Genomic DNA, 22,894 nt, shown 5'->3' on the forward strand with positions numbered 1-22,894 from the left:
CCACAGCCTCTCTGGCTTGGACCTTTATTAGTGTCCCTCATCCAGCTCGTGCCTTCCTCAGCAACGGACACGTTTGGCTTCTAGCCCCCGGGTTGGATGGAGTTTGCTGTGTACCCCAGTGAGCACCTCCGATCTCTCGCACTGAGTCCTGCCTGGGGAGGACAAGGTCAGCGCTTCCCGGCAGGCTGCTGTGGTTCGCCGGGGAACATGAGTTGTGAGCATTCTCAATTTGAATACGTGGCCTGAAATAGCACCGCTACATCAGTACGACAGGAAGCACTGCATTATTTAGTGTCCTGAAATCCCGACGCCCGCCTGCCCTCAGAACAGAGCCACCGCCTCAGGGATTCTCACTGTGTCCGTGTCAGCATGCGCATTACGTACCCCCCCAGCGCAACTGGGTTCAGCCCCAGCCACCCTCCCCTCCAGGGCTGCTTCTCTCCATCCTGGGAGCAGACAGGGTGGGGCTCTACCCATCCCACATTAAATACGAACGGCTTAAAGCCCAAATGGCTGCACGGCTCTCTGCAGGGCGCGTGACACAAACCAGCCTGTGAGGAGCCACAGAAGAATTCTTAATTTATATTCTGTCTTTCCAGACAAGCCCTACCCTGTACAAGCAATAAACTCGGTCTCCCTCAGGGATCACCAGGGCACAGTCCCATTAATCACAGCTGTCTCTCTCCCATCTTCCTCCCTTCCCCTGTGCAAGGCACAGATCCTCTGTTGCACTGAGGGAGCAGCTGCCAGGCTTAGCCATTTCCCTGGCCAGTGAGGATTTTAGCCAGGGCAGTTTCTGCTCCTCTGGCCTTGCAGAGGCTCTCATGTCTTGCCTAGCATGTCACTGGGGGGTGGGCTTGAAGGGCACACTGGGAGAGGAGAGATTAGGCCACTTGCCCACAGACACCCAGGAGACCTGAGTCCTAACCAGGGCTCCCTCTTATTTTGCCATCTGTTTGTGGAATAAATTTTGTGTGCACCAAGGCCTGTGTATATGTGCACCCCCAGTGGAAACACAGGCTGCCGGCTGTGGGCGCTCTGCTGATCAGCCAGGCGGCACTTGAATCTCGCGGGCGGCCAGCCAAGTGCTCAGCTTGCAGGGAACGCAGGTCCTTACACAATGCCCTAAACACAATGTAACTGTCCTACTCCCATGCGTGCCGGTGCTGTCCATGGCCCTGGCCCTGCTGTGTGGAGCTGTCCCTTCCTGAGGGAGCGGGGACGTCTGGCTCATTCTTCGGGTTTAAGCCTCTGTTGTTTGGCTGTTGAGCATTAAAGTTGCGAGAGCCTCAAAGCAGACACCTTGCGCCAGCCAGCAGGGCAGTGAGTGCCAAGTGGCCCAGAAGGGGGCAGGGAGGGGGTCAGTTCTCCCTGCTGGGAGCTGGGTCAACATCACACTGTATGAAGAGCAGCGCCTGTTCGCAGGGCTGGACCGCTCACCTCCGTGTGCTTCTCCTCAGCTTAGCTGCGTCTTCAGAGTGGGACGGTCTTCGTTTACGTGTGCGCGCTACGGTGGGGCCCTGCGGGGCACCTCAAGCCATAGCCACAGCTCCTGGCTTCCCTTGCCCCCCTCTGAGCAGCTCTTTGTGGGGCAAGAAGCCGGGGGACGAGTCTGCATAAACCAGACGGATGCTGGCGTCGTGAGTCCCCAGCAGTGGGCGCAGTAGACAAACCCAGAACTGCTTGGCACTCAGACTGCGCTGGCCACTGGGTCTCGTGTTCGGCCAATGGGGCGTAGGGCTGGAGAGCGAAAGTCTGATTCCAGTTCAGAGGCATCCAGGGGGTTTCCAAACTCCGGTCCTGCAGCACGCACACTCTGTCTAGCTGGCAAGGAGCCATTGCTGGCCCAGCCTGGAGTCTCTACCCCCAGGAGAAGCTGCTTTGTTCAGCAGGGAACAAGCCTGTTCTGCTCTGACCTCCAAGGCGCCAAGCCAGGCAGACACTGCTCAGGCTCCCCAGGATGATCTCTCGGATGCCGACAAATGGGCCTTTGCAGCCCACCTTGCCCACATGCGCTGGGTACGACGCTGCAGCAGCCCCCTCTTGGCTCCTCGCACGCTTTGGTCTCGCAGTGCTTGGCTCTTAATGCCAGCCCCACCATGTTGAAAGGTCCCAGGGAGCCGATATTGACGCTCAAAGGCCTCTCTCCGTCCCCTGAGCAGGCACAGCATTGGCCTCAGGAGGGAGGCTCAGGCTGCTCTTTTGTGTAGGTGCGTCTCCAGGAAAGGGGTGGGTCTGGGATAGGCACACGTCCACAGGGAGCTAGATAGAGGCCAGAACCTTTCCCCAGCTGCGGGAGGGTAGCTTCGGGTGCTTGGCTGGATTGAACAGGGACTCCAGAGGTGACAGGTTGGTTGGCTTTAACCCCCAGACTTTGGGCCCAGCTGTCCCCAGCGAGATGGAGAGCAGGCCCATGAGAGTACGGCAGCCAGGAAAGGTGCCCTTGCTCGCTTTCGGGAAGTGAGCTGCCCTGGTGAATTGGGCTTGGAGCAGCTGTGGGAGGGAAAGCTCCCTGTTAAACATGGCCACAGCAGGCCAGGGGTTCCCGCAGACGACCATCACAGGACAGGGCCTTTGATGGAGACGCTCCAAAGGGTGGATGATGTCACCTTGCACTGTGCTGTGCAGCTCCGGGGGTCGCGTGGGCAGAGAGAAGAGGAATCTCTAGCTGCACGGGAGCCAGGAAAAGCTGCTTTTCTCCCCTCCCTGTCTGAAGCAGGCGAAGGGGATTTGTTTCTGCCCAGCACACGTGGTTAGGAACGGAGCCTCCAGCCGGCGCCGGCACCTCTGCCCCGCGTGTGCCCTGTGCTGGGAGAGCAGCCGCTGCTCACAGCATTAGGACCAACGGCTCCAGCCACACCTTCTGCCTTTGCTACCCTCCTCCCAGGTGGCCGTGGATGGGCTGGCTGCAGTAGGGGCCGTCTGCCTGGAACACCCAGAGGGCAGTTCTCTTAACACCGGCTCTACCGCAGCCAGCCGGAGTGCACCCGCTGGAAAGGAAAGGTTTGCACTGTGTGCCCAGCCAAAGGCTCCTCCCAGCCTCAGCCTCGGTGCACAAAAGAAAGGAAGGTCTGGGTGGCTGGGAATCGCCTCTCTGACCCCCACGTCAGACTGACTCCCCCACCCTGATGCGCCCCCCTCCTCCGTATCAACCCCTCGGTCCCGGGCAGGACCCCCTTGTTTCCCAGATTGCTTCCATACAGGGTTTGCCTCTTTCAAGAGACCCTCAAGGGAGGGTAAGACAGTTCTGGGGAGGAGGAATAATTGTTGCCTTTCAGGTGCTTGAAGACTGACCTCGGGTACAGGCTGAGGCCGTTCATTAGGCCGGGCTGGCTCCAGTTCAGCCCCCTTTTAAAAACCCGCTATCAGTTTTTCCTTGCTGTGCAGTGTAAATGACTGACACCTCGCACACACCCCGCCCCCAGGAGCAGCAGGTAAACCTTAACTAAGGGCCTGAGCTCCAGGCAGGGGAGCAAAGCTAGGGGGTGACTCGCTCACATCTCTCCTGCTTTTAATGTAATCTCAAATATTGGAACCCCTGGCTTTTCCTGCCTCTCCGCAAGCAGCAGCTGAGCCACGCTCTGCAGCGCTGTCTGAGGCTTTGCAGGGCACACATCAATGGAGATGTCATGCCAGGCAGCCGTGATCAGCCCAGGGGGCTGAGCATGGGCTGTCACAGGGAATCGTTAATGTAATTAAAAAGACCGACGTTGGAGGGTGAGGTGCTCCTGGGGAGAGCAAGTCAGCACATGCCGTACTGTGCAGGAGAACTGCACTGGCCTAAGCCGGAACAGAGGAGCTGCTGGCCCAGCTCCGCCATGACTGGCTAAGGGGCCCTGGGTGAGCCCCTGTGCGGCTGTTTCCCCAGCTGGAAAGCAGGATGACGTGCCCCTGTTGCGGAGAAGTGTTCCCAGGCCCAGAGTTTGCAAATGGCCGTGCAGATGGAAACCCCAGTCCCAGCAGGAGGTTTTTGGGTCGCTCACTTTCCCTTTGTTTTTGGGTTCGGGGGAGGGTGAAAGCAGGCAGGGCTCAGACCCTGGAGGAACTCTGCAGAGCAGCCCCTTTCCCCAGCATTCCTGCAGGATCCGTTTATGCACCCGAGTCCCACTTTCGGGGGGGAAGGCTTGGTTGTGTCTTCCGGCAGCAGGGGTGAGGTTCAGTCTGTCCTGCTGTGCAGGATAATGCTGCAAATCTCGGAGCTGCATTCTGGCTTTACAGCCCTACACATGCACCCACAGCAGGAGATGGGTTTGTCCTGGAGGCCAAAATATGAATGAACAGGAAGTAGCCAGGGTGGATTTCGCCTGGATTGTGCCCGGAGACATCACTCAGACAGGAAGCAGATCATCCAGAGATCTGTAGCTAGTGGCCAAAGATTTTCTGCCCCCTGTAGACTGTCCCTAAGGGACTGTGCAAGGCTCTGAAGTATGGCCAAAGGCTGAATTAAGAGGCGCTGTACTGAGTTGTGGCTTCCTTTTCCAGGCAACTTTCAAGAAGCCAGCCTCAGAGCTGCATTTATAAGCTGAGCTGCCTATGCCTGGCCAAAACGACCACAATGTCCCTACAGTAGGGAAGGGTCACTGGGCTCAGGGCCGAGAGAGCCTGCGGGACAGATCAGTTGGAAACAAACTATTGCTCGGAGTGCCAGGCTGGAGGCTTTGAAAAGGTGAAATGTTCTCCCAGCTTAGCCGAGGAGTCTGCAACACTGGGTGCCTTGGAGCGAATCCAGCACAGGGGCAAGCCCAGTCTGCATTCTGCTCACAGCTTTGGGCTCAGCAGGTGTTGGCTTGAACCCAAACATTCCAGTCCAGTCATTGCTAATTTGGCTGTCCTAGGCCATTGCACATGCTGCGGCTCGTTCCTTTCTTCACGTGAGTTTCCGTGCCATGTAACGCCCCCTTGGCTGTACTAAACGTACGCTGCCCAGGACTGCATGGCTTGGCAGGCTGCAAGGCTTTCTCTGCTCTTCCACCTGCACAAATACTGTCCCGTGTGTAATGAGGTGGTGGTCCCAGTCCAGGTCTTTGGGGATGGACATGGGCAGCAGAGAGACCCCCTTTGGCACGTTAGTGATGAGCTGGACAGCGAGAGGCTGGAACTCCAGTTTCCTGGGCTCTCTTCCCAACCATTGGACTGTCTTGCTGTTACTTCTATTTCCCAGCTCTCGGACAAGTCACCGGATCAGTCTGTGCTTTGATTTCCCCAGCTCTAAAAGGGGGTAACCACTGCCAGCCTGGCAGAAGCACTGTGAAGCCAAACAGTCGAAGAGCTCACGGACCTGTGGGGAAAACGAACATGCTCTGTACCTAGTGCTGCCTTTCCCGACCGTAGCTTGCGATGGGAGCGTAGGAGGATTGTGAAATTCTGCTCCTGGGGAGGTAAAGGGCCTGACACCTGAGAGGAGGGGACCGAGTGCTGCCAGCCCGCCCCTGTCAGCGGAAGCTCCAGGGGGCAGCCACCCAGGCAGAGCAGGGGTAGGTCCGATGGAGCTCAGGGGAAATGAACCAGGCTCTGGGATAGGTCAGATGGCAGAATGGGCTAGCTTAGGGAAAAAAGCCTCTGCAGGATGGTTTGCAGACATTTCCCTCGTCCATTGGGTTCCCTGTTTGTTGTCTGTGTCCAAAAGCCACTTCTCTGATTCCGAGCATCATAAATCCTCAGTTTTCCAGTGGCCAGGAGGGACATCAGGCTAAGCACCAGCCATCTGTGCAGGGTTTGTTGATACGTTGCCCAGTTACTGGGAGCCCAGCCCCAGACTATGCTCAGCCACATTCCAACGTGCCAACTTCCTGCAAAAGTCTGACCTTTCTGCTGGCTGCTTGCAGTTTGCAAGGCTGGGAGAGTCCGCTGCGGTGAAAGGGGAAGATCCAAAGCCCTTCTTGCCCCCACAGCCCCTCTTCGGCAGGGCCAGCGTGCTGGGAATGCTCTGTCTGAGCGAGCCAAGGTGTGGAGGGGGAACCACCAGGGATATTTAAAAATAAAAGTAGGGTTCAGTTTTCTATCCCATCAGGTTCAAGAGTTGGTGCTGCAAATAGCAATGATGCAATGGCTAAAGAGGGCGCAACGGGGCCTGTACGTGCGAGGGAGGCAGATTTGGGTTGAAACAAACAGCATTCCATAAACTTAGAATAGTCAGGCTCTTCCTGCATCATTGATGTGTAAAGAGCTGCTCTCCCGGCTGCAGAAGCTCCAGCCAGCAACTGCTGTTACGGGTGTGCCTCTCCCCCACCCCCAGGTGGCCTAGATAAGCTACTTCCTGGGTCACAGCAAGATGCCCGTTTAGGATCAGAGACGTGGAATAGGGATCCAGCGCTCTGTGCCTACAGGTGCTGGAACTAAGGGTGTGGAGGTGCTGCGGGCCCTGCCTTCCCTCCCCCCGGCTTGAAGGGCTTCCCATTTTATACGGGGTTTATAGCTGGGTTCAGCGTCTCTCACACCCCCACTATACAAACTGTTCCAGCTCTTCCAGCCCATGCACGTGGGACATTGCAACCAGCCATTCTGTCAGGGGAGCAGGGTTGGTCCATATACTTCCTGTATCTGTTACATCACCTGCCACCTCTAGCGTAATCCAGCATGTTTTGGAGAAGGAGGTGGCGCTCTTTATATTCACAGCTGAGAAGTAGCACACACAAGCCAAGATTTACCTTCTAACCCCTTTCCCTTAGTTTTGTGACAGCTACCTCTTCAGCTAGGCCAGGCCTCTTTGCAATCTTGCTGTCTGGGAGCTAGGTAACATCAGTCTTGCTGACTGGTTGATTAAGTAGTTGAAGGAAAAGCCTTGTTATTCAATGTGGGGTGAGGAACGGAGGACTTTGCTCAGCCAGAATCCTCTGTCCAAACCATTTTCTTCTCCAGTGTCGGTGGGACACTGCAACTGGAAATAACGTCCTTCACCCGGACACTTAACGTGGAGTGTCCTGCATCATGGTAAAAATCTGGTGGCATTTATTTCCCATTCATTGTCCAGGCTGAATTCCAGTTGGAGTAATTGCAGCCTGCCTCCCTAAACTCCTCTGGAGGGAAGGGGAGAAAACAGAAATGGGCTCAATAAAACGTGAGGGACGTTGATCATTATCTGCACAGAGGGTTGTTCTAGACGCCTTCCCTGAACTGTTCCGTGTGCCTTCCAAAGGATGCTCCAGCAGCGGCAGTGATTGTATCAGATTATATTGTGAACTCAGGGGGAAAAGGCCTAGCCTGACTGTTGGGGCCAGGCCCAGCACAGCATTCCTGACGGGGGCCTTGCAGGGTCTCCAGACTGGAAATGACAATAGGGTGTTTGTGCAATGTTTGGATTTTTTTTTGTATGAAATTGATTAGACAGGAGAGCTACAAGTCCTTTAAAGTGGGGTATGGAGGAACAACCATGCCAAGTCCTTGTAACTGCACAGGGAACGAGAGAGATGTTTACAACGGCAGTGCCTTTGGCCAATCGTCTAGAAAATGCTTCAGCATTTCTGGATCAGGAGGAGTGCTCAGCTTGTCTGTCTCTATGGAGAGACCTTTGCAGGCTCTCGTGCATTTCTACTCCAAAGACTCTAAGTGTCTCTGCTTCAGAAGAATCCTTCTCTTTCTGCAGCATATGGAGCAGGATGCCAGAACTGCAGGTGTTCCATCAGTGATCTTGGCCGGTCCTTGCTCAGGGGCTTAAGTCCAGGCTGCTCCTTACTAACAGAGAGGTCACATCTCACAGAGACTGAGTCAGTTTGAAAGACCCACAAACCTTTCCATTTTATGATGGTTTTTCATTTACATAATAAAGGCCCCTGAACCTGGAGTAATTAAGGCACAGTAAGAATTACTTTCTTGAATAATCTTCCATACATGCAAGCAGTTCCTACGGCTGGATACTGCATGTGATTTCAAATGTGCATTACCCCCATCGCTTCCAGACGTAGATGGAAGCCAGTATCTGCATAAGTAATTTATATCTACTTGAGTGGAATTGTCAGATGAAATATGCATTACATGGCTCCATTAGCATTTTTTACTCATTCGGCTTTTAGCTCTTGGGTAAGTTAATATTGCACACACAGAGTGTGTGGGTCCTTATGCAAAGCAAGGGGTTGCACACAGGGATTTCAAAGCTGTTACAGAATGTATTCCAGCTCAGGCAGGCTTGAATGTCTCTAAGCAGAATAAAATTTAGGTGCTAAATTACAAGAAAGCAGGCCAGGAAGGGGTATCTCCTCTGCTTTAAAGCAGCAGAGGTAGGTTCTTAAGATAGATCTGTCTGTGGAGTCTCTCTCTTACACCTCCCAAACCTAGAGGCATCTGCAGAATCCTTAATATCCAAAGATATTTCTGGCCCCGCTTTGAGCACTTGTCAAACGCATGATGGTCTCACAAAGTAACAGGAGGAACCAGGGCCTGTGGTTTAAAATTCCACGACGTATGCCACAGAACCCCTGGGGGAGCCTGCTGACAACCTGCTCTGGCTATGGGAAGAGGGTCCAACGCTCTGTGCACTGGGGCCGAGTCCAAACAATGCCACAGTTCGGCTGCATCCACACTTACCTGCACTGTCAAGCTATGTTGGCGATGCTAATAGCGCAGCCAAAGGTGACACACCTACTGCGGCCTGTGTGCGGTAAGGTCAGCAGGGGCTGCGCTCCCAGCGATGCCAGCTACTCCCCTCGTTTTGGTGGAGTACCGATGTCAACAGGAACAAGCTTGGTGATCGATTCATTGTGTCTACAGTAGGTGTGATAAATCAACCACCAAGGGATCAATCACTGTTGCTTAGCTCTACCGCGTAGAGACATGATTTCAGTGTCCCGGAGCCCAACAGCACCCCAAGAACTACTTGTGCAGCCCCCTTCCCTGCTGCGAGGGTTAACCCTCTCTCCACAGGTGATGACACGTGTGCATCCCATGACTGCCCCTCCAGCCACGGACACTCCTCCTGCCCAGGCAGTTGCTTGGTGTAGCAGGCTGGCCCAGGAGCAGTGTCCTGTAAGATGGGCCCTACTGAGGCTGCTTAGGCAAGATTCACATGATGCCCAGCTGACTAGTAGAGTGCCCACAGCTGGGTTTTTTGTTCCACATTCACACATGCCTCGGTGCCCACAACAAAATTAATTCTGCCTGTGAATGGAAGAGATTAGAGGGAGCACTGCTGAGACGGTGCTGGGGTGCACCCCTGCGCACATCCTGGGACTGCAGAGGGGCATGGCTCTGCCTGCACTGCAAGAAGGGCCCTGCTGTGATCACTCTAGGCTGTATTTTAAGAAAATGAGAACACCAGCCACAGTCTTACAATTTTAGAAAAAATGTCCCACCCGACCCACTCCAGCAATCTTACCATACCCCATGCAGGGAAACCACAAACTCTACCCCTTAGGCTTGGGCTGGTTCTCTGGCTATTTTGTTACAAATGAACCACAAAACTTTAAACAGACAAACAACCCACTTTGAAATCTCTCCCCGGTCAAAATGAAAATGGAGCAAGGAGATAAAGATCGGTCCCTTTGGAGGTGGGCGAGTCCCTGAGGGTAGCAGAGTTTGTGAGCTAGGAAAGCCGCCCTGGAGTGTGTTGTCAGCGTGTGGAGCAGGATGGATAGCCTCCATGTTTCTGGCAGGATTCTGCCCTGTTTTGAGGTACACATAACATTCATGTTCACAGCCTCACAGCTGTGGTTTACATGGCTATCGCTGTGAGCCTTGCCATGCAACGGTTCTCTTGCTGATTTCACTAGCTCAGGAACAGCTGAGTTTACGTTTTGAGACTATTAAAATGAGGATTTCCTCTTGCTGCTTTCAAGCAATAGCAATTCTAACATCAAGTTAAGCCAGAGTGGTTTTTAAATAGATGCATGAGGCCAGATTGTCAGCTGGTGTAAATCAATGTAGCTACACTGATTTCAGTGGGGCTGTGCTGGTTTGCAGGAGTTGAGGGTATGGCCTATGCTTGGTGTCCTCAGTTCACACAGGGTCAGATTAATCCCATGCAAGAACATATAGCAGCTCAGAAGGAAGTCCAGACTGGGGACATGAGCACAGAGTCCACAATATTTCTGGAAGGTGGTCAGTCTGACTGTCATTTGGCTCTTTGTTTACCTTTTGTCAAGGGCAAGATTTAAAATCCAAGCCCTGTTGTTTTTAAAATCCATAGTGCTCAGTAGGAGCCTGCAGTCAGGGGTATGGAGCCCAGCAAAGGGAAGGTGATTTAATAGCCAAGACAGCTACATTTTTCTGCCCCACGCACTGCAGCGCCCAAACCCAAGGAAAACAGAGCTGCCGTGAGTCATCAGATCCTAGCTTTTCTGGCAAGCATCATCCCTTTGAGTTATCCTTTGGATACAGAGCACGTTAATGGTTATCGATGGAATCAACGTGTGCCAGCAGGTTCTGGCCTCACCCCTGCCATCCGAGGGCTTCCCCTGAGCTTTGTCCAGACTGCACCTGCTCTCCTTGCTTTGAAAGCCTGTTTATGTCACTTGCCATTGGCATCAGTAAAACCCACCTTCAAGGTTCTTCCTGCTCCATTGGCATCTTCTCCCAGGTGTGCTGATTGTGTGTGAGTGTGAGTCCCTCTGTCACATCCAGATTTGATGCTGGTAGATGCCACCATTCATGTTACAGCCAAAGGCTACAAGAACGTGGTGTTTGTGGCTGGATTGTCAGGAAGAGCTGGGGAAGCTTTGAGCTTTAAAAATATCCCACCAGGCTCAAGTTCACTTTGTTTGTTCTGAAAGGTCATTTTTAATTCACACCGACGAGAAACCTAACTAGCCTGGCACTTGGGTGCCTTCTGCACACACTGCTCTTGGTGGAACCTTTAGGTAGAGCGAGGCTAAAGGATTTATTTTAAAATAAAATTCAGGCTAAAATTGCCTGTTTTGTCAACATTCATCCCAGGTGGTAACTGCTGATCTGAAATCTCTTCTAATTCGACTTTTCCCCTTCCCCCCTTAGTATGAATTCAAAGCAAAGAATATCAAGAAGAAGAAAGTGAGCGTCGTTGTCTCTGTGGATGGGGTGAAAGTAATTCTGCGCAAGAAGCAGAAGGTGGGACTTCACACTGAACGCGTTAGCCACAGCAGGGTCAGAACCCAAAGTCCAGCAAGCCCCATGTCCTCTCATACAGCGGCCGGGATCGGCTGCTTCAGAGAAAGCCGAAAGAACCTCACAGTCCCACGGGGGGCGGATCCATCTGCCACGTTCCGACATCTCCTAATCTCTAGTACAGGTTGAACCTCTCTCCTCCAGCACACTTGGGACCTGATCGGTGCCAGCTGATTGATTTGCCAGACTACAGGAAGTCAATATTGTCTAGCACATTACCAACACCTCCACTGCATATGGGGCTCTTAGAAGACACTTAGGGGTAAATTACAGCGAAACAACAGCACAGAACACTGAGAGCCAGAACTGGTGGCTGGAAACAAACTTTACGGGACCACAGGAAACTTGGTCATACCCAAGATAAGTGGTGGTCCAGCTAACTAATATCATTTCACACAGATAGGGAAATGAGGTGTTGTGATGGAATGATTTGCCCATGGTTACACACAAGCTTTGAGGCAAAGCTGGAACAGGCACCCAAATCTGCTAAGTCCTGGTCAGCCCAGTGCCTTCAATGCCAAACGTATCCTTCCGCTGCCTGTACGATGTCTGACTTCTAGCTCATGCCAATTTTTCAAGCCCCAGGGGTGGATAAACCATCAGAAACCTGCATGATATCTGAAACAGCAGCCTTGCTTCAGCTGAACGGCTGTCAATAAAACATTCAAATTCTGGCCTAGATTCCAGTGGAGGGAACACCCCTTGTTCTCCTTAGATTTGCATTACAAACAGCTCCTCAGGCAGAGCAGCGTGGCTTTCACGCCCAAGGTGTGTCTTATTCCCTTCTTCTCTTCCTTGCCTACAGAGAAAAGAATGGACCTGGGACGAGAGTAAGATGTTAGTGATGCACGACCCTGTCTACAGGTAGGCTGCAGAGGGTAGCGCTGGCTAGCGCTAGAGGCAATCAGTCACATGGAATAGGACACAGGCAGTATGTGTGCTGAATTCTGGCCTTGTGTCCGTTGTACTTCCCAAAGAACAAGGTGGCTTCATTATTTCAGAAAGGGGCGAGGGGTTTGGAGGGTTCCTTTGCCCCGTAGGAAAACCTGAGTTTAAAACAGATAGACGTTGGGTGTGAGAGAAGGGAAGGGTGACTAGAAACCATCGTTCTTACTGCAGGGAGCGGTCCGTGGCCGCAGATGGAATTAAGAGATTAATCTACCCCGTTTCCCATCCCCCAGGCTCGTGCTCTCCGCCAGGTACTCCCAAAGAAAGCACTCCTTAGTCACCTTTTCTAGAACGGCCAGGAGCAGGGTGAGGACACAGCCATGTGAACTCTGGTGCAATATCCGTGCCCTTCTCTACAGACTGTCCCAGGATCTCCAAGCATTTGCAAACAGAAGGGTCCCCCAGGAGGCAGCTGTTCTCCGTGCTTTACGGATGTGGGGCATGGACTTTTCTGATTTACCCACACACACGCAGACACACACAGCATGTCAGCGACTGAGCTGGGACTAGAACTCAGCACCCCAATCTGTTAGGTGACCATTCAAACCACAGCATCACAGTGGTCTGCCTGGTCTGGGTGCGTGACCGTGGCCAGATATATAGTTTTAAAGCCCACGGCATTCTTTGGTCTGTGAAGGAGGACGTGGGTGCAGTCTGCCGTCCCAGCTTTGGATACATCAGCCAGAGGCAGGGAAGAGTGAGTGGAGAGGCAGGCAGGGGCCAGAGGGAGCAGGCAGCCTAGCGCCTAGAACGCAGCAGCAAACCCGAGGCCACAGCCCCCTCATCCATCTGCCCGTTGCGACTGCGGGCCACGCAGTGCATGGCTCTGAGCGGTGACCTGTCGTACTGGGGCTGACCGAGCAGAGCCGCTGCCGGAGGGTTTCCAACACTCCCAGGAGTAAAGACTGGCTGGTGGGTGGGATGAGCCACCTAGTGAGAGCAGAGCCTCTCTGTACAAGGGGACAGGACGATGTCTAAGGAATCCAGCTGTTGCTGTTAGTCTGGGATAGAGCCTGCCCAGGCTCGCTGTCTGGTGGAGGAGCCTTCCCCTTCTGCAGACCTTTGGGCCACTGCACATGGCATGAGAACAGTAGCTCTCCCCCAGAAGCCAAACGTGGTCCAGGTCTCAGTCCCTGGGCTGCTCTTCTGTGCCGCAGGACTGGAACACGCTGGGAAAGGGGGTGTCCTTTAATCGCTTCTGCTGCTGGTCACGGAGCCCGAGGTTTGGCGCTCGGCAGGACCATCTCCCTCTCCCAAGCGGGCAGGCTGGACTCGGCTGGGACGTCTCTGAGTTCTGGTCTGTGAGCTGGCTGTTGATCTGGGTGCCTTACGCCACATGGTCCTGGAATTCCTTCCTTTCCTGTAGCCATCAGGATGCTAGGCAAGCTCTAAAGCTAACTTTCTACAGGCTCCAAGTTGGGCCAGGCTGTTAAATGGGTTAAGCCAGCAAAGCTTTCCACACGAGAGGCTGAGACCCCTGATTCTGACATCCAGGCAACAGTGTGGGGGGTGTTTCCAAGATGCACATTTGTGTTTATCTTATTCTTGTCCATTTCTCTTCTGGTGTTCTCAGAGGAGACTGGTTTGTGTGCCAAAGGGAGAGGGGGATGTCAACAGACTGTCTAGAAGGGCTCTCAATTGTCACTAAAACAATCTTCAAAAGACGACGACTTGCTTATTGCAAGGCCGGGTCCATGTTTGTGGTGATTGGTCTGATTGCAGATTCAAGGTAGAATTCAAAGGCAGAGCAGGACAAAGAAAAACGTGCACCTGCCTCCCTCGTTGCTTCTGCATCTGGGGCCGACATCACTCAGCACCATTTTACCTCATAAAATAACAATGGAGAATAAAATGGGCAAAAGATTTAGGGCAGAAATGCAACGCGGTGTGTGGAAATGGGTTTTGTCAGGCGGAGGAGTGGGAGGAGCCAGGGCGAAGGAGGACTGAGGGGACAAAGGGCAGGGTTCAAAATCCCTTGAGCGGAGGGTAAGGTGCAGAGTGAAGTCTGCATCCTTTGCGGAAACCTCAGAAGGAAGCCGGCTTTTGTAATGTACCATCTGCCTCTGCCTGTCATTAATGATAATGGGCTTGTGCACCCGTGATAATGGGCTTGTGCGCCCGTCTGTGTCTCTCTCCTGTTTGCTGCCTCGTGAGCTAGGACAAAGCAGCTGACAGCCTTTGATGTGGCCCGTTGCTGAGCATTTTCATGAACCTGTGGAGGATTCCTGGATGTAGGAACCCCCTGCCCTACACTTAACCCTCAGACAGGTGGTCAACTGTGATCCCTTTGGTCATCCAGGATGCTGGCCAGCCTGGGTCTCTCTCATTGCTTGGCAGAGCTCACTCTGCTGATGAGGGCCAAGGCAGAACAGGTGAAGGCTAACGGCAGAGGGTTTGAAGAGGAAGGGCTGTTTCTGCCACCCAAGGAGAGCAAAATGCAGGTGGCTCCTGATCTTTGCTGTGACATGAAAGGCCTGAGATTCCTCCTGTCACTGCCTGGCCTTGAGCTCACTGAGCAGGCTGCAGCCAAGTGGGTGCTCCAGACAGAGCAGTATGGCTGGTTCTCTCTTCTCATGGCGCACCAGGGGACTAGATTTGCTGACAGGAGCTAGCGATAGGTTTGGTCTCCCTCATGCCATCACTTTTTAGCTGCTTCACAGACGCTTATAAGAGAGTTTGTACCTGCACTGTACGGTTTGTACAGGTGACGCGTTCTCAGACACGTGACGGCCAGTCTCACGAGCTGCCTGCTGGCCTGGATAGTTGTGGAGGGAAAGAGGCGTCTCTCTTTTGGTAGGTGCTAGATCCCACGTGGCTGTTCTAGTTTTCCTTTGCCCTAGGGCCCTTTGGACTAGCCTGCCCCTGGACAGTTTGAGTCCCTTTTTCCGGATGCTGTGCTTAAGTCTAGATATCTGCCATGCGTAGTGACATGGGTTATTCTATCTCTTCTCTAACTAGAATCTTCTACGTCTCGCACGACTCACAGGACCTAAAGATTTTCAGTTACATCGCAAGGGACGGAGCCAATAACTCGTTCAGATGCAACGTTTTCAAATCCAAAAAGAAGGTGCGGTGGGGCCCTCGCAGAGAGAGCTTTTCAGGGGCGTGTACCTGTTATCCCTGTATGTAACCCTGGAAACAGCCCCCATCCCTAATGGGCACATAGCAGTGAAGTGGGAGGGGGTCTTACTCAGACTTCACTCCCATTTTATGCAGTTATGGCAGATTGCTAGGGATGCTGGATGACTGCCGTACGCTCAGTAACTTGGGTTTAAATGCATCACCCTCGTGACTAACCCTTCCTTGCGCAGTGGCTGCTGAAGTCGTTCGTGTGACTCAGGCTTGCCTGCATTCCCGCAGACTCCCCCTAGCTGCAGCAGAGAGCTAGGCGAGGCCCTGCCCTACCCTTCCTGCTGCCCAGAGGATGCACCAGGCTGAGCAGATCAGGGAGGGAAATCTGTCAGGGAGCCAGGAGTCAAACTCCCTTGTCCAGGGCGACAGTGGTACATAGGGGTGTAGAGTTACCTGTGCAGAGAACCGGGAGCTGCAGCTGGAGGGAGCTGCCTTTCAAAATCGGACATGACTAGCGCTCTTCTAGTCCCCATTACCTGACACCTCCTCGGTGCCCTGGCCCAGCCCAGCCTTTGGGGGCTCTTGGGGCCTGCATGCTATTTGGCATGCCTAGAAGCCCCATCAGGGCTGTGGGGAGGGCAGGCTGGTTGCCCAGGCAGGCCCAGGCTCTGGTTTGAGGGGTGGGGGTCGGGGGCGGTGTGGCTCCTTGTCAGCAGAGCTGTGGTGGGAGACAGGCAATAGCAGGGGGTCTCCTGGGAACGGTTGGTTTCTGCTCTGAGATGTGCCCTGCTCCAAAGGGGCGCTAACCTTCTGCTCCCCAGAGCCAGGCTATGCGGGTGGTGCGGACAGTGGGCCAGGCCTTCGAGGTGTGTCACAAGCTGAGCCTGCAGCATGCGCTGCAGAATGCGGACGGCCAGGCAGATGGTGCCAGCGACAAGTCTGTGGAGGAGCAGCCTCTGGAAGGTGACTCAGCTCCTGGGGGACACGGGCAGGGCTCCCCTGCCCCGAGGCAGCTAGCGCGCTGGGGACACTTGGGTTGGAACACTCTCTGACGGTGCATCACGTCGGTGCTAATCCTGACCCTGGGCTGTCCCCGCAGCAGGGCTCGTAGTCCAGAAAACCTGCATTCTGCGCTCCTGCCTGGTCAGTGCAAGGACACCTGAGCGCCCTACACATACCCGAGGTTGGGCAGGGGATATCACCTGTTTGGAAACTGAGGGGCTGAGGAATTAGCTGGGCCCACGGCTGCACTGACCACTAGACAGGCCTCCTCCAAGGCACATTTCCTGTCAGTTACATTTACTCCAACCCACGGAGACATCTAAAAAACAGCCGAATTATTCTGTAGCTGTTCTTTCTTCTGCCGCCAGCCCTGCCTGGTTGCTCGGTCTCCCTGCTCCAAGCCACAAGCCGTTGGGGTTGTCTATTTACCAGGCTCTCTCGCTTGAAGTTCCCCAGCAGGTGGGAGCCACAAGAGTGGATGCTGACGAGGCTGAGGTGGACTCCGATGGCATGGGCTTGTCTGAGATGGGCACTGGGGAGCTGCCCTCCCCCTCGGGTGAGCAGGGCATGCCGAAATCTGGACAGGTCTTCACAGACACGAGCTGTCAGGTAATGGGCGGAGCTGGGGGGATTCAATAGTGATGCCTGTTGGCTGATGGGGACTCTGGGGGGTTGTTCCACAGCCTCCCCCTCAGGAGGGCCGCTCATAGAGATGCCAGTCACGGGGCATTCAATGGCCTTGGTTTCATGTGCCGGGGAGAAAGGCTGTCCTACAGGCTGTTGCTTTGAAGGCCAGCAGTTGAGAGGCTGCTCCGGTCATCTCCTGTCCAGGCTCTCCCCCTTCTCTTGCACTCAGTACAGCTCACCTGCAGCATGCAGGGTGTTGAACTGATGCTGGGAGTATGTTGCTTTTCAAACCAACATAGCGTAGTAGAGAAAAACAGAGCCAAAGATTTGTTTTGGTGAGTGTTTCTTGGATGATCTCACGTGCTCCTGTCCCTTGTGGAGTCTGACTGACAATGACGGGGAAACAGGACTTCTTGGCTTTGGATGCCAGGTATTCCTAGGGGTTTGGCTTCCAAAGATGATCCGCCTGACTGACTTACATCCCAGGCTGGCCCTAGTCCATCTGGGCACTGGGAGTACCTGCAGCCACTCCCACCACACCAACCCAGAAAGGAAGTGGGAAGAGATTTAAATGCAGTTTCTTAGGGCCTCCCCCAGATGTGTCTGACTGGTGCCAGGTGGCTCGTGCTCCAGGCACTTCCCCAGGACATTGCAGGTTTGTAGGGAGTGGCTGCAAGCTGACGAGATGGCTTCTCCCTGCAGGGAGGTCACTTTTTCTTTCCCGAGGAGGGTGTGATTTTGTTTTACAAGCTTGACTTGCCGGCATTCCATAGAGAAGTGCTGCAGAAATCCTCTGCAGCAAGAGAGGAGTGGCACTGCCCCAGCTCCCTGAGCGTGCCTTAGAGAGCCTGATCTGATTCTCCTTCTGCGCATAGCCAAACGCTGCAGCTCCCGTCCTCTTTGGTTGCTCCTGCGCCAGAGCCACCTCTTGGCACGGGCCTCCTCTTCCTAAAAGCAGAGGAGCATCACCGGTCTGTAGCGTCACCTCAGCAACATCCCTATTGATGATAGCCGGGTCCCTCCTGGGAGCACCTGCTTACTGCCACAGGGGGCATTTTGGTGGCTTAGCAGTAGGTGGCACTTTCCCCTCCAAGTCTGAGGTGAGCACATACTGTTTGAGGCACGGCTGTGTTGAGGCACTTCTCTCTGTGGTGCAGCTGTTTGAGGCAGGGCTGTATACGGCACTTCTCTCTGAGGCGCTGCTGTCTGTGGCACGGCCGTCGGAGGCGCTGCTCTCTGTGGCACGGCCGTCTGTGGTGCGGCTGACCACTGAAGACACCTTGCTACTTTTCCCAGAAGTAGTTGTTCACCTCAGCCCTTGCTCTGAGCTCTGCCATCCATCTCTTTACACTTCCCCTCCGCCTTCTCTGGGCTGGGATAATCTCCTCTGGCCTCAGGCTAGCCCATGGCAATGCTGCATGCTTTTGACACCCCCTGGCTGTTGCGTAGTGTTGTCGGGAGCACCCCTCGCCACCTGCGCAGGGTGAGCCTCTTTGCTAAGCGCCTTGGGAGCCCTGGGGACAAAAGGTGCTGTCATACACTGAGGGGAGAGATGTCGTCTCATACCCAGCTGCACATCGACAGCTGTGGTTCTTGGTGACCCAGGAACGTCTCACGTCTGAGCCTGGCTTTCCTCGCAGAGTGCGCCCAGCCAGCCAGTGCTTGGTTTGTGGGTCACTGGAGGTTAAGAGCAGCAATTCTAGAGCACTGCGTCCAGAGAGCCAAGTCTTATCGCTTGCTGAGCCTTTGAAGCGGCCGCCACTCTGCAGCGTGTTAGCCAGGGCTGATGCGGGCGGCTAAGCCTGAGAGCATTAAGAGGGGAATGCTTTAACACAAGATAGGGATTGAGTGACAGCGAAAGTGAGTGAAACTCCTGCGCAGCATGAGGGGGAGTCACTCGCCTCCTCCCCTCCCCATTTACGAGCCAGAAAAGCAGCTTTGAAATCAGTCCGATTTACTCTCCAGCCTCGTGTGAACGCCCAGCGCTTGGGGCGGTGGTGGGGTGTCTCTACAGTTTAGCAGAGGGGGAGGGAGCCCACTCTGCTGAATTATTAATGGTGCCTGCCTGCCGTGTGTTAACACACTACCGAAGCAGGCCAGAAGCCTTTGGTAATCGCTCACTTCAGTGGTGCCAGACATTTCCAGCCACCAACAAGCACGATTCCTAGTGTGCGCTGGGGATTCTGGGCGGCTGCAGTATTTTGCAGACTTGCTCCTGTTGGGTGTTTGCTGGGAGATTCTAAGCCCTTCCTGCCAGTCGGGGAAGGTGCCAGGAACCCTGCTCTGAATGCCAGACCCACGTGCAGCCAGACAGGGATGCTCCTTGCCAGGGTTGTAGTAATGGGCGTCACTGGAAACCAGCTCCCGAGGGTGAGCGGGAAAGCAGGTGCGTGCACGTGTGTGGTGTCTCACGCCAGGGTCCTGCTCTTGCTTCAGCGCTTTGTTCAGCTGGCCATGGGCCTTGTCCACGCTGGGACTTTCAGCCCTCGGTAGCCAGGCACTAGTGCAACCCCTGCTGCTGGTGGGCAGCGCCATGTTGAGCTGGGGGAACACTGGTGCGGTGCTGCTGGGGGACACTGCACCACTGCCAAGAGCAGCTTTGCCAGCTGTACCGGGACTAGAGCCGGAGCAAACCCTCTGCAGTTGACCAGGCCAAAGTCTAGCCTGTGGCTGAGCTGGGAGTGGCTCCAGTTGTGTCACTCAGCTGGTTTCTTTGCGCCTAGGATACCGAAAACTCTTCCATCTTCCCATCCGTGTCCCAGCAACTACTGAGTCCAACCAGCCCCAGCTCCTCTGCCTCGGCCACCCCGCTGGCCTCTCAGCACTGCCTGCAGCTCCTCCAACACCAGCTACTGCAGCAGCAGCAGCAGACGCAGGTGGCTGTGGCACAGGTAAGGGGCAATGTGCCTGCTAACTTTTTCCATCCGTGGGCAGAATAAATTTTATGCGCACTGAGGCAGGTGCAGATGTACACTACCAGTGGAAGCATATGCTGCTGGCTGTGGGCGCTCTGCTAATCAGCTGGGCGGCACCTGAATCTCTCCTGGATGGACACCCAAGAGCAGTAAAAGGGGCTCTGTATTGCTCCCCAGCATGTTCCAGGGGCCCTGTGTCAGTGAGGGTGGGACTCTCACCCACGCTCTCTCCACCCGCTGATCTTTACCTGGCAACCACTCCCCTGCCTCCTCCCACTTGCCCAGCTGAGTGGAGAACCCAAAACCTTCCCTGCTCCTTCCTCAGCTCCCTGGCAGGGCCAGGGGGGCCCTTAGTGTTAGACACAGCAAAAGACAAAGCAGCAGGATCGCATGCAAGAGACTTAGACACAATGGCGGCGCGCTGCACTTTGACTGCATCGGAGCTCAGGCCACCTCCTCCAGCTCTCACGGTCCCTTTGCTAAAAAGGGAAGAGCTATAAACATGTTACACATGGGGAAACTGAGGCACGGTCTCTCTTCCTCCATCTCCAGCAAAGAAAAAGCAGGTGTCACATGGCTTTCGAACCTAGCTGTCCTAATGCCCAGCTAGCTGCCATACCAGCCAGACTGTCCTCCCTGTACCAGAGGGGCTGCCCCTTTTCACACCGATAGTTAATCCAGCCAGGGCATGGTGGGCGCCAGCCACCGCCGAGCCCTACTTGCTGGTGATGCCAGTTTGAAACCAGCGTGCTGGGGATTGGGCTCCCCTGGAGCGGCTCTGCCATGGCCCAGTGGGGAGAGATGTAGCTGAGAGGGGCAGGAGCCAGTCTCTCCTTTGTGTTGCTCCTCCACGTCACGTCACGTCCCATGCTCCCCTGCCTGCCGCTGGCAGATGGTCAGCCCCCCAGCAGCCATCAACTGCTCAGCCTGACTCCATGGCAGCTGGTGGGCGGCAGTCAGCATCCCTGGGTCCAGCTGCTGCCAACGAGACCAGGCCGGAGCAGCTTTGTCTGCCTGGAGGTGCGTGTGCCTGGAGGGGACACGGTATTGCCAGGGGCTGACTGCAGCCTGCAGAAGCTCTCCGGGGGGGGGGCTGGACGGCCACGGCTTCTGGGATTTCCAGGCCCTCCGACGCCTTTGGTTGTGGGTTTCCTTCCTCCTGTAGGGAAGGGTGGGCAAAGGAGGGATTCCAGCAGCACAGGCACAGCCCCACCTCTGCGCGTGCCGCCCCCCTGACGCGCGGCCGCCTGTGGGGCAGGTCCTCGCTCACTGCGCAGCCCCGCTGCCAAGGGTCACGCGGGGCAGGCCGGGCCCTGGCTTTGAGGAGGCTGCTGAGCTGAGTGGCTCAGGCTGTCCGAGAGAGGAGGACCGAGGAGAAGGGAAGCAAGTTTGGCCAAACCCCCTCGCTGGCGGAGTTCCAGAGCTTCCCCCGCTGCAGGCAGCCCGGGGGCGGGAGTGCACGATTCAGACACGAGGGCCGAGCCTGCAGGGCAGCCCTGCAGATGTGGGCCACGTAGCCGCATCCTGCCCGGTCCTCAGGAGACGGTGCTGGATCCGCCTCTCTTTGCCCTGCAGGTGCAGCTGCTGAAAGACCAGCTGGCTGCCGAGACGGCCGCTCGCATCGAGGCCCAGGCCAGGGTGTGCCAGCTCTTGCTGACCAACCGCGACCTGCTGCAGCACGTCTCCCTGCTGGTGAAGCAGCTGAAGGAGCTGGAGATCAAGGTGCATCACAGGCAGCCAGGTGAGGAGGGCCTGGGGGGCCGGGAGCTCGACTCCTCCAGGCGGATGCTGAGCGCGAAGCAGAGGTCAGGGCTCTTGTGCGCTGCTGAGGTCTGAGTGGCGCCGCGCAGCTGGGGAGACCCAGTTTTGTAGGTCGGGCCGGGGATGGGTCTGCCCTCAGGGTGGGAGCCAGACTCCAGGCCCCAGCCCCAGCCCCACTCCTTCCTGGGCCGAGCTCCATGTTCCGTCCCAGGTCCATTCCCCAGCTCGGGACTGTAGGCGTTCGGTACTTGTTAGCGGGCTGGGCCTGGCCTCTGTCCACAGTGCTAGCTGCTCCCTCCGCCCTGCCCACACCTCCCTTCCCGCCCCCGGGCAGGTCCTCCAGCCGTGGACGGGCAGTTGGTTTTTATGCTGCACACAAATGGCTGCTGCAAACTGAGACCCAACACAACTCAACTCTCAGCCTGACCGGCCCCCGTGGGAGGGGCTGATGGCAGAGAGCTGCAGGGATGGTGCCCCACGAAGCCCCAGAGAGCTGGCAGGAGGGAGGGGGGTGCTCCTGCATTAAGCTCCTGGCAGCCATCCTCATCCTCCCATGCCCAGCGGTCCAGCTCCAGCTGCTGGCTTTCTTCTGCCAGCGGAGGCCTGGGCTTTCCCCGCGAGGGGCAGGGCCGCCCAGCCCCCTCTCCCCACCCCGCCTCTGCTGGCCCCCAGGGGAGCATCTGGGCCTTTGGCAACCTCCCCAGGCTGCAGCTCTTTGCCTTGGCAGTTGACAGATCCGTGCAGATCCTGTCCCTGGCTCAGTCCCTGTCTCTGAACCTGAAGAACCATTACAGCCTGGAAATCAACCTGCCCTCCACCTCCACCCCAGCCAGCGTCCTGGGCAGCCCGCTGGGCCCTGGCTCGCTGGCTCTCTTGGGTTCCAGCGCCTCCTACCTCGACCTCGTGAGCCGGGAGAACGGCAGCCCAGGCCTCACCGCCACGGATGGGGACGAGCAGCTGGTGGGGCAGAACGGGCTGCACCGGCGGGTGGAGGGCTCCGAGGTCAGCGACAGGCAGCCAGCGGGTGACCCAGCCAGCAGGGCAGAGGACGAAAGGTAGGTCTGGCTCCGGGTTCTCCTGCTGCTTTGCAGCTGCCTGCACTCAGGGCTGGGGCAGAGGAGCAGGGACCCTCCTCCACACACTGGCTGGGCTGCTCAGCACAGAGGCTGGCAGTGGCCTGCGCAGGCTGGGGGTGCAGGGAAGTCCTGCCTGTGGCCCAGGCGGCCGTGAGCATGCGAGCGCTGGGGCTGCTGTCCCTGAGGGTGCAAACTAAAGCGAAAGGAGCAGGAGGAGAAGGGGCAGTGCTGGCCTGTCTCCTCCATGCCATCCCCTCTGGGTGCAGCTGGTGCTCCCTGGGCTGTGCAGAGCTGGGGCTGATGGGGGTGGGACTCGGGCCGCAGCCTCCTGCCCCAGGTGTGACCAGGTCTGGCTGGGCGGTGCCCCCTCCCAGCACACACACAATGTGCTTCCGTGGGTTGTGAGACAGCCTCCGGCCTCTG

General features: G+C 55.8%; 1 protein-coding gene across 5 annotated transcripts in view; it reads left to right on the forward strand.

Annotated features, from left to right (window-relative positions):
- The window catches only part of LOC142024024 (carboxyl-terminal PDZ ligand of neuronal nitric oxide synthase protein-like), a 60,426-nt gene that overhangs the window by 31,909 nt on the left and 5,623 nt on the right, over positions 1-22,894 (forward strand). For all 5 annotated transcript variants that reach the window (XM_075015601.1, XM_075015604.1, XM_075015602.1 and 2 more), the window contains 8 exons: positions 10,921-11,013; positions 11,876-11,934; positions 14,977-15,085; positions 15,912-16,053; positions 16,541-16,701; positions 19,443-19,610; positions 21,210-21,375; positions 22,123-22,450. In XM_075015601.1, coding sequence (XP_074871702.1) covers positions 10,921-11,013; positions 11,876-11,934; positions 14,977-15,085; positions 15,912-16,053; positions 16,541-16,701; positions 19,443-19,610; positions 21,210-21,375; positions 22,123-22,450 — 1,226 coding nt within the window. The remainder of the gene's footprint in view (positions 1-10,920; positions 11,014-11,875; positions 11,935-14,976; positions 15,086-15,911; positions 16,054-16,540; positions 16,702-19,442; positions 19,611-21,209; positions 21,376-22,122; positions 22,451-22,894) is intronic.

Source organism: Carettochelys insculpta, chromosome 21, assembly GCF_033958435.1.
Source record: "Carettochelys insculpta isolate YL-2023 chromosome 21, ASM3395843v1, whole genome shotgun sequence".
Lineage (NCBI taxonomy): Eukaryota > Metazoa > Chordata > Testudines > Carettochelyidae > Carettochelys > Carettochelys insculpta.